We start from the raw sequence: 11937 nt of genomic DNA, 5'->3' as shown, positions 1-11937 counted from the left end.
TTGAAACAGCGCTTTGAGTTAAACAGATTTTTATCACATCAATCTTGTGCATATGTAAAGAAAATGTGTGAAATAAATTGGTTAAGTTATAACTTCATATTCTGAATCCAACTCTTCTGAATCACTTTTCAAACCACAGTCATTGATGTCTGCATTTTTCCACAGAACGTCTCTCCCCGTGTTGTCAAGAGTACTGGTTATGCAGCACTTCTTGTAAGAGTGCTCCAACACTGTCTTCTGTTTAATGGCAGCGGGGAGCTTGGGACAAAACGATGTTTGACGCCTTAATGATAGTCCTGCTCGGTGCATGAATCGGTCACACCAGCCTCTTGTGGCTTTGAATTTTGTTTCATCAATTCCTAGGGTTTTGGCAATTTCTCCTGCCTTCAATTGCATTGCTTGGCGTGTGACAGGCAATCCTTTTGCACGTGTCTCACTGATGAAATGTAGTACAGCTTCATCTACTTGTGGGTACCTACCTTTCTTAGGTCCCGTAAAACATTTTGTTGTTGCTTTGCAGGAAAATATGGAATTGCGATCATTTCTCCAGCGACGAATATTTGCTTCACTAATATCAAATGTACGCCCTGCTGCTCTGTTTCCATGCTTTTCTGCATACACAATAACTTTTTGTTTCAATGCTGAATCATAGTGTAATCTTTTTGAAGACATTTTAAAATGTCAATTAAACCTGACACATTTGATACCAACAAAACACATGTTGGTTAAAGGGATGACACGATGACAAGCTGTAAATTCGCACATGCACACGGTAGGAGCGTTACATGACTATCGCCTGGTTGACAGTAATGAGATGCATCCCAATTTCAGACAAGTTAAAATGGGAAGAAAAATGTACATTTTAGGGCGAACACAATATGGTTTTTCAAGTCTTTAATGTTTACCAGATCTGCACCAGTGCAAGAAAATAAGCCCAGAAGCCAAGCAATAAGTGTATAAGTAGAAAGCTAGTGAAACAAAATATTATCTTTAAGATGAAATTTATAATAGTCCAATTTGGTTTTAGTTCCCTTTATTTTTATATGGCTTACATGTAAATCTTTTTTAAAACTGGACTTAAAATCCAATACAAATGTTCTTCAGTCATTAGTAAATTTCAAAGCCAAGTCACTAAAAGACAGAAGCTGGCAACTGCCTTTTCATCCTTCAAAAGTACAGGACTATGTCAGGGGTCTGTAGCCTTCATCAGTAGGTGCCCTCCTCTGGCGAGCGGATCTGATTCTGTGTGGAGAGGAGGAAGTGTCTTCTTCAGTTTCAGATCCTGAAGGCTCATGATCTCCCTCTTGGGATCCTGTGTCTCCCACCAGTTCCCGGAGAAACTTGAATTTTGATAAAAAAAGATGCCATACAAAATACCAACCTACAGAGAAAGACAAAAACATTAAGAAAAGTTATTACACATAATGGTATCAATTCAAAACGTTACAGTTAATGGGGGGTATATTACAAAATACTATATAAAAATATACATAATTACAAATATATAATGATATAACAAACATTTTTTGTACAAGGAATGAGGATAAACTCTGGGATTACAGTAATGGCAAAAACAGTCTCTACCCTCATAGAATTTAGAATTCGGGCTGAGTCCATCTACAGTAAAATCATAATGAGTTTATGATATCTAAGTAAAAGTGTTACTTATACTAAAATCAAATTTTTGAGAGCATTTTTCTGGGAAAGAAAGAATTCACTTTGCCATTTACTTGGACTTTCATATCTCGGTGCTATTTATTTACTAAAAGCAAGTTTGTTTCAATCAGAATCCAGAAGGCCTTAAATAGCAGGGCTTAACTGCACTATGATGAAAACCACTCAGTCAGGACAAAACTATTCGTAAGTTTCTGGAAATAATTTTCAAAGAAAATATATTTTCTTAAATTATATGATGAAAGACTAAAGCCATGGCACCAATATCTTAGATTCTGTGTTTAAAACACAGATTTTTAAAATACGATATTTTCACATCAATGTCATTAAAAAGTATGACTAATTCTCTTTTAACAAAAAAAAACCAACTTTTGTTTTTGCAAGGAGTAGTAAGGTTTTTAAATGTTCACTAATAAGGAACAAACATTAATTTATGAAGGAACACACAAGAGAAAACTGCTGAACCTATGCTTGGTTGCTCTAAAATGTTAAGAGCATAAAATAAACTAAATTAACCACCCTAACAAGGTTTTTCATGCTCACGTGTTTTCTTGATGCTGTCTACTTTAAAGACTCTGGTTGCATAGAATAGAAATGAAACACAGCATATTTTGTGAAAACAAAATACAACCAGCTCTTCTTGCCCAGTGTTAATCCAGGCCAAGATAAACGGATACATAAGGGGAGTTTCTAATTTTACTTGTTTTTTTTACTATCTCTGGGAAAAAATTACTATAAACCCCTTGACACTAAAGACAAACTTCAGAGATTTAATCAATTTCTCAAGTTTTTGCTTTAAGCTTGAGTGCTGAGTGTTACCTGAACCAAATCACAAATACTTTTTGGTCAACTGTGTGTCTGAGTAAAGCACCCAACTTTGGAAAATATTATTTTAATGATATTCCAAATTAGCATCTTCTCTCTTTACCCAAAATTCTGTGTAAAACAGGCAGAGCGAATTAGTGGAAAGAACACCGAGGAAGAAGTCAGGAGTTCCAGTTCTGACAGAATATTCATTCCAGTGAGGAATGAATGAGAAGGTATCAAAAGGTGCCTGGCATTAGGCATTTTCTAAAACGCTCAACTGATGTCAGTTGTGGTTGTCCTTAGGCAGTGGGATCTGAGGTAGCTTCTGTTGAGTTTTTAAATTGAGATGTAATTCACATACCATAAAATTCATCCATTTAAAGTATACAATTCAGTGTTTTTTAGCATATCCACAAGATTGTACAACCGTCACCACTACTGAAGTCCAAAACATTTTCATCAACCCCAAGAGAAACCTCATACCCATTAACAGTCACACCCCATCCCTGCTCCCACTTGCCCCTGGCAACCACTAATCTACTTTCTGTCTCTATGGATTTGCCTATTCTGAACATGTCATTTTAATGAAATCACACAATACATGGCCTCTGTGTCTGGTTTTTCAAACTCAGCCCATGTTTCCAAGGTGTGTCCATTGTGTTGTAAGCATCAGTACTTCATTTCTTTTTATGGTTGAATAATATTCAATTTTATGTATATATTACATTCTGTTTAAGGATTCATCAATTGATAGACATTTAGAAGTTTCTACTTTTGGCTATTATAAGAAAGAAAGTTGCCACTTTTTGACTGCAATGAATATTTGTGTACAAGTTTCTCCATGGACGCATGTTTTCATTTATCTTGGGTGTTATCTATCTAGAAGTGAATTGCTGGGTCATACGGTAACTTTGTGTTTAAACACTTGTGAAACTGCAAAGCAGCTTCAACACTTTACATTCCCACCTGCGATGTATGAGGTTCCAATTTCTCTACATCCTCGCCAACACTTTTTATTGTCCATCTTTTTTATTACAGGACTCCTAGCAGGCATGGTGGTATATCATGAAGCTTTGATTTGCATTTCCCTCATGACTAATGATGTTAAACATCTTTTCATGTTCTTATTAGCCATCTGTTATCTTCTTTGGAGAAATATCTATTCATTTCTTTTGCTCTTTTTAAAATTTAGTTGCTTGTCTTTTTATTATTGAGTTGTAAGAGTTGTTAGTATATTCTAGATATTAGATGCTTATCAGGTATATGATTTGCAAATATTTTCTCCCATTCTGTGGGCCAGCTTTTCACTTTCTTGAAAAAGTACTTTGAAGCACCTAAGTTTTTAATTTTAAGGAAGCCTAATGCATCATTTTTTCCTTTGTTTGCTTGTACGTTGGATGGCATATCTAGGAAACCACTGACCAATCCTACGTCATGAAGATTTACATCTATGTAGTTCTTCTAAGAGTTTATAGTTTTGCTCTTAGACGTAAGTCTTTAATCCACTTTTGTTAATTTTGGTATAAGAGAGGGGTCCAAATTCATCCTTTTGCATGAGGAAATCAAGCTGTTCCAGGATCATTTGTTGAAAAGATTATTTTCCCCCACTGTTACATTATCTTGGCACCTCTGTCAAAAAGTAATTGGCCATAAACGTTACAGTTTATTTCTGGACTCTCAATCCCATCCCATTAACCTGTATATGCCTATCATTATTCTAGTCCCACCCCATGTTGGTTACAGTAGCTTTATACTAAGTTTAAAAATCAGGAAACGTGAGTCCCTCAATGTTCTTTTTCAAGATTGTTTTGACTATTCCGAGTCATTTCCATGGGAATTTTAGAATCATCTTGTTGATTTCAGTAAAAATAAATAAATAAATAAAAAATGGCATCAAGAATTTTGACAGGGACTGCATTTAATCTGTAGATCAATTTGGAGACCCACCTTGTTTTTTTAAAAAATATATATTTCTCTGTACTTACCAAATTTTTCCACAATGAACAAAACATGGCTTTGGTAATTGGGATAAATAAGAAAGAAAGTGGTAAGATAAATCATGAATAGTCTGTAGATTTGTATTTTGTAAATACCTCAAAGCCATTAATTGTCCTAAATTAACAAGGTCAGTTGACTTCAACAAATACTAAGGAAAACTTCTCTTAACTCTTAGGTTAGACTCGAAAATGTAACTTAAAAGAACTCACTTGATCAGTGTATTGTGCTAAACAGATACTACAGTGGTAAATTTACTATCAGAGAATTATAATCTTTCTAAAAACTGATAGTCTTGATTTCATTAAAACCAAAGATTCCAACAGTGGCTACAATGTAGAAAATGACCATAAAGAAGAGTGAGGAAGTCTTTTGACTGAAAAGGCTATGATAAAGGGCCTCACCACTGGGGTTCCCAACATAAGTACTATAGTGCTCTTGGGATGGTTAAGAAAGAGTAAGTCTCTCAGCACAGAAATCTACAAGGTAAGGAACTAAGGACAGCTGTAGCTTTCAGAGGCTTGGGATACAAGAGCATTCAGCTAGATCACAGACTCTCTCTTCCCCAATTTTAGTAAGAGGAATCAAAAAAATTTTTTTGGTAATCACTGCCAGCAACCAATGTAAGGGATTCAATCTCAAGTCAAAATTCAGAACCAGAATGTGGTATCACTGAGAAAAACTCCAGAGTTTGGAGAGGCAAGTTATGGCTACTATGTCCACTCACCACTCCCCTCCCCACCCTGGCCATCTGAACCACTCCAATTCCATACTGCTGTAATTTTTATCCTCAAATCTGGAGAGAGGTAAGCTTGAACAGTATGCATTTTTCTCCCAATTCTGTCTGGGTATAGGCTGTGTGAGGGCTGGAGGAAAACATGCAGTAGTGACACTGTTTCTCACAAAACACTGTGAGGTATGGAATTCCCCTAATACAACTAGGGAGCTCATCTACTGGGCAGCCAAAAAGAACAAACACCCAGTTGTTTTGTTGTTTTTTTTCACAATGACTACTGTAATGATAGGTTGGGAGTACAAAGGAACGAGATAAATTGCAGTTTAGGTAAGAATTGCAGTAAATTCACTAAATTGAGGAAAGTTCAACAAGTTGTCCTCCAAGTAAAATGACTAAGTTCTTACAGAGGTGTAATTTTGGGAAGAGACAGGAGGAGGACAGGAGGAAGGGGTGTTTCCATATCATAATACTTAGGACTAGTAAGATCTGATGCTTCTACCACAGGCTGTTTATCAAAGAGTGTTCACAGTCTGAACAAAGGATGAGACTAAAAATGCCAGGTAGTCTGAATGGGAAAATGACACAAGACATATCTGTTTTGAGGAAAAAAACCATTATTAAAGCCCCCAATGAATACATACCAGGAGAAGTATGACTGAGCAAAGAATAAACTAAGAAAGGTATTACTGTGCCAGATACAACTGCCAATAAGCTATTCAACTGCTATGTTAGATATGACAATAATAACAACTAGGACACATCACACTACCTGACTTAAAGTGAACACTGGTGCCTGGAAGACAGTAGTCCCTGTGGGCCTAGGGCAGCTGTGGCCACAAGGAAACAGTTCTCTGTTTGAGGAAAGGGAAAACTGGGAGGGATTTTGTCTTACAGCTTCGGTGCCAGCTTAGCTGCAGTAGAATAGAGAGCACCAGGTAAATTCGTAAGTTTCCCAACTCCTGGCCCTGGCTCCCAGACAGCTAGGGGGGAACTCACCCCACCCTAATGGGAAGGACACAAGCCTGACTGGATTCACCACCTGCTGATTGTAGAGCCCTTGGGCCTTGAGCAAACATAAGTGGCAGCCAGGCAGTGGTCACCATGAGCTTCAATCAAGACCCATTGTTATGCCGGCTTCAAGTCTGACTCAGCACAGTCCCAGCAGTGGTGGCCGCAGGGGTGACTATGTTATCCCTTCCCCAGCTCCAGGCAGCTCAGCACAGAGAGACTCCATTTGTTTGGGGGAAAGTAAGGGAAGAGAACAAGAGTTTCTGCTTGCTAACCCAGAGAATTCTTCTGGATCTTACCCAAGACAACCAAGGTGGTGACTCTACAAGTCTGCAAGAGCCACGGCATAACTGGGCTTGGGATGCTTCCCAATGCAAACATGGCTACAGTGAACAAAGACTTAAGTCACAATGCCCAAGTCCCTTCCAAAACTTGGAAAGCATTCCCAAGAAGGATAGGTACAAACAAGCCCAGATTGTGAAGACCACAATAAACACCTAACTGCAATGCCCAGACACCAATAAACATCCAGAAGTATCAAGACCATCCAGGAAAACACGACCTCACCAAATGAACTACATAAGGCATCAGAGACCACTCCCAGAGATATGTGACCTTTCAGAGAGAGAATTCAAAATAGCTGTTTTGAGGAGGCTCAACAAAATTAAAGATAAGAGAATGAATTTGAATCCTATCAGATAAATTTAACAAAAAGATTGAAATAATTTTTTTAAATCAAACAGAAATTCTGGAGCTGAAAATTTCAACTGACATACTGAGGAATGCATCAGTCTCTCAACAGAAGAACTGATCAAGCAAAAGAAAATTAGTGACCTTGAAGACAGGCTATTTGAAAATATGCAGCCAGGGCCGGGCGCCATGGCTCACGCCTATAATCTCAGCACTTTGGGAGGCTGAGGCAGGCGGATCACGAGGTCAGGAGTTGAAGACCAGCCTGGCCAACACAGTGAAACCCTGCCTCCACTAAAAATACAAAAATTAGCTGGGCGTGGTGGCACGCACCTGTAGTCCCAGCTACTCGGGAAGCTGAGGCAGGAGAATCACTTGAACCCAGGAGGCGGAGGTTGTGGTGAGCTAAGATCGCGCCACTGCACTCCAGCCTGGGCAACAGAGTGAGATTCCATCTCAAAATAAATAAATAAAATAAATGAAAATATGCAGTCAGAGGAGACAAAAGAAAAAAGAATAAAGTACATCTACAGGATCTAGAGAATAGCCTCAGAAGGGCTAATCTAAGAATTACAAGCCTTAAAGAGGAGGTAGAGAGAGAGATTAGGGTACAAAGTTTATTTAAAGAGATAACAGAGAACTTCTCAAACCTAGAGAAAGGTATCAATACTCAAGTACAAGAAAGTTATAGAACACCAGGCAGATTTAATCCAAAGAAGACTACTCAAGGCATTTAATAATCAAACTCCCAAAGGTAAGGGACAAAGAAAGGATCCTAAAAGCAGCAAGAGAAAAGAAACAAATAAGATACTCAAAAGCTTGAACATGTCTGGCAATCAATCTGCAGTGCAATGGCACGCTCTCGGCTCACTGCAACCTCTACTTCCCAGGTTCAAGCAATTCTCCTGCCTCAGACTCCCGAGTAGCTGAGATTACAGGTGTGCACTACCATGCCCAGCTAATTTTTGTATTTTTAGTAGAGATGGAGTTTCACCATGTTGGCCAGGCTGGTCTCAAACTCCTGATTTCAAGGGATCCACCCGCCTTGGCCTCCCAAAGGGCTGGGATTACAGGCGTGAGCCACCACACCAGGTCTTTTTTTTTTTTTTTTTTTTAAGATGGAGTCTCACTCTGTTGCCCAGACTGGAGTGCAGTAGCGCAATCTCAGCTCACTGCAACCTCTGCCTCCCTGAAACCTCCGCCTCCCAGGTTCAAGTGATTCTCCTGCCTCAGCCTCCCAAGTAGCTGGCATTACGGGCGCATGCCACCATGCCCAGCTGATTTTTGTATTTTTAGTAGAGACTGGGTTTCGACATGTTGGCCAGGTTGGTCTCGAACTCCTGACCTCAGGTGATCCACCGGCCTCAGCCTCCCAAAATGCTGGGATTACAGGTGTGAGCTACTACGCCCGGCCATGGCATGGCATATTTAAAATGCTGAAGGAAAAAAAATTATCCTAGAACAGTATATCGAGCAAAAATATCCTTCAAACATGAAGGAGAAATCAAGACTTTCCCGCTAGGGGATTTAGTCAACACCAAACCTGTCCTACAAGAAGTGCTAAAGGGAGTTCTTCAACCTGAAAGAAAAGGACATTACTGATAAGAAACCACCTGAAGGTATTTAAAAAGGTGCTCAACATCACTGATCATCAGAGAAATGCAAAACAAAACTACAATGAGATATCATCTCACCCAGTTAAAATGGCTTTTATCCAAAAGATAGACAATAACGAATGCTGGTGAGAACGTGGAGAAAAAAGGAACCCTTGTACAATGCTGGTGGAAACACTGTGTACATAAGTTAGTAACACCACTATGGAGAACAATTTGGAGGTTCCTTTAAAAATCTAAAAATAAAACCACCATATGATCCAGCAATCCCACTGCTAGGTATTTCCCCACCTACCCCGCTAAAAAAAGGAAATCAATATACTGAAGAGATACCTACATTCCCATGTTTAGTGCAGTACTATTCACAATAATCAAGATTTGGAAGCAACCTAGGTGTCCATCAACAGACAAATGGATTTTAAAAACGTGGTACATATACACAATGGAATCCTATTCAGCCAAAGAAAAGAATGAGATCCTGTCACTTGCAATAACACGGATGAAACTGGAGGATGTTAAATGAAATAAGCCAAGCACAGAAAGACAAACTTTGCATATTCTCACTTATTTGTAGGAGCTAAGAATTAAAACAACTGAACTTATAGAAAGTAGAATGATAGCTCCCAGAGGCTGGGAAGGGTACTGAAGGGGCAGGGAGTGGGAATGGTTAATGGGTACAAAAACATATTTAGATAGAATGAATAAAATCTAGTATTTGACAGCACATCAGGGTGATTACGGTCAACAATAACTTACTGTACATTTATAAAAATAACTAAAAGAAAATAAAAGAATTATAACGCAAAGGATAAATGCTTGAGGTAGTGAATAACCCATTTATCCTGATGTGATTATGCACTGCATGCCCGTATCAAAATATCTCACGTACCCCATATATATATATACCTACTATATACCCACAAAAATAAAAAATACTACAATAATTTATTGTATATTTCAAAATAGCTAGAAGATTTGAAATGTTTCCAACACAAAGAAATGATAAATGTTTGAGGTGATGGATTTGCTAAATACCCTGCTTTGATCATGGTAAATTATATGTATGTATTGAAATATCATATATACTCCATAAATATGTATGATTATGTAGCAATAAAAATAATAACAGCTAACTTTTAAAACTCTGGGACAAGAACTGTAAGAAAATGCTTTGCACATATCATCTAATGGCCAAATTGTTATTCAGTTTAACTAAACTGTTCTGTCATACACTTCTGGTATGCCACACTCCTTGCTGCTGACTAATAGGGCTCAAAATCTATTCATCTATGGTATTTGTAATCATCTTATGACAAATATAACACGAAATAGAAAGTCACACACATAGTTCATCTCTTGTTATTTTAATAAAGCAGCTTTTAGTTCAAGTTAGAGAATTCCAAAGACTTAGCTTAAACAAAAAAAGGGAAATTTACTAAAAGCTACAGAGGTGTCTCAGAGAGCATGGGAGGAAGCGCCCTTACGAGGGACGAGAACTAGGAGAAGGTTCTCATGAACTGAGGTCATTTGCTCAGAATTATCTGTTTCTCTCTGCACAGTGGCTCCATTTTCCTCTATGCTTCTCTCTGTAGATTGCTCCTCCTCCCCCCAGCTTTCTAAAACACAAACCTAGAAAAAACACAACGTAGAATCTCTGCCCTAAACTGAGTTCAAGTTTCAGCCCCAGGAGCAGGTACAGTGAACATGGATATAGGGCCTATCCCTGAGAGGACATGGGTGTTTTTATTTATTTATTGTAGAGACAGGGTCCTGCTTTGTTGCCCAGGCTGGTCTCAAACTCCTGGTTCAAGTGATTCTCCCGCCTTAGCCTCTCAAGGTGCTGGGATTACAGGTGTGAGCTGCCATGCCCAGCTGACATGGGTGTTTTCTGAGATTTAAGGGGAGTGGAGGGAACAGCCTGGAAAAAGATCCCCAGTAATGATATCTCCTCTACCTTTATTAGACAATAGGCTCTTGGAGGACGGCCTCTATCACAGGAGCCACCCCAAAAACAAACCCAGGCAGGCAATTATTTTGTTAGATAATGTCTAACCAAAACCTTTAATCTTCTTGGAATCTGCCTCAATTCCTTTAAAACACAGGCCTGACCTTTGATAAAGGTCCACACTGCAAAAAGTCCTCCACCTCTAGAACAGAGGAACTACTTAGTCAGGGCAAGGGGGGGGTCACAAGAGGATAGGCCTGACCTTTGGTCCATACTGCAAAAAGGTCACAGGCCTGAGCTTTGGTCCACACTGCAAAAAGGTCACAGGCCTGACCTTTGGTCCACACTGCAAAAAGGTCACAGACCTGACCTTTGGTCCACACTGCAAGAAGGTCACAGGCCTGGCTTTTGGTCCACACTGCAAAAAGTCCTCCACCTCTAGGGCAGAGGAACTACTCAGAGTCGGAGCAAGGTAGGGTCACAAGAGGATAGGATTCGTATTTTCCCTTTTAGGGAAAAGAACACCTGTAAAAGTAAGGCAAGTTCAAAATTATTATCCAGTGGAACGATTCTAGTTAAAGGTATGTGATTATCACACTGCACCCTTCACAAGAGGGATCATTCAAACTTCAAAATCTGCTGAGGAGATTTCAGAAAATACAGATTGCCAAGAGCTCATCCCAGATATCCCAAAATCAATCTCCAGGGATTGTGCTTATTCATTTTTTTAAGCTCCCTAGATGATTCTGATGCACATGCAGCCTTGGAAAAGACAAAAAGAAGTGAAAAAGAAGCATGAGTGCTGCTGCCAATCAATTGTGGAGATTGGCCAAGGAAAAGAAGAAAAAGATTAGCAGTGCGGTGCCCATGGGGGATAGACGGAACCACAGTTGACCAGAGAACCTGAGAAGACTTGAGAAAAGGCAGCTTAATGCAAAATCAGTATTTACTAGTGAGACAGTGTAGGTATGCATGTAAGGGGAGCAACAAAGAAACTGGCCAGACATTGCTGATGAGTGGAGCAATGCTGCAGAAGGACCCTTGATATGATGACCGACATAATGGATAGTCAGAAGTGGACATAAAGAATGACTGTATCTTGCTCCAAGTAGAATTGTATTATGTCTGGTTAATAAAATGTTTAATATAGCACTTATGCATTCAGAACTCATTCTCTTTTATACAATGAGTGGAAGAGAAGACAAGTGGAAAGTTACGTAATAGAAAATAAAGCATCACCCTTTACATGATATTGGTAAGAGAGCACCAAATAACAGCAGAGGGGTGTGTATGCAGGTGTGTGTGTTGGGAGGGGGAGAGGCACCTGTATAACCATAAATATAGACCAACCTAATCCGGACCCTGGGCCCTAGTGATTAACTTCTCCCACGTGAGCATATGTATTCTGGGGGAGAGGGAAATGAAGGAAGTAAAACCACTAAAACCCAGGCAGGCTTTTTCTGAAAAAG

General features: G+C 39.2%; 1 protein-coding gene across 1 annotated transcript in view; it reads right to left on the bottom strand.

Annotated features, from left to right (window-relative positions):
• Positions 1 to 598: 598 nt before the first annotated feature.
• SMIM13 (small integral membrane protein 13) overlaps positions 599 to 11937 on the bottom strand; it is a 39425-nt gene continuing 28086 nt past the window's right edge. The window contains exon 2 of the mRNA XM_032141102.2: positions 599 to 1381. Coding sequence (XP_031996993.1) covers positions 1182 to 1381 — 200 coding nt within the window. The 3' untranslated portion in view covers positions 599 to 1181. The remainder of the gene's footprint in view (positions 1382 to 11937) is intronic.

Source organism: Hylobates moloch, unplaced genomic scaffold (assembly GCF_009828535.3).
Source record: "Hylobates moloch isolate HMO894 unplaced genomic scaffold, HMol_V3 SCAFFOLD_20, whole genome shotgun sequence".
Taxonomy (NCBI): domain Eukaryota; kingdom Metazoa; phylum Chordata; class Mammalia; order Primates; family Hylobatidae; genus Hylobates; species Hylobates moloch.
Note: the sequence above shows the minus strand (reverse complement) of the source record. Positions and strands in the feature narration are given on the sequence as shown.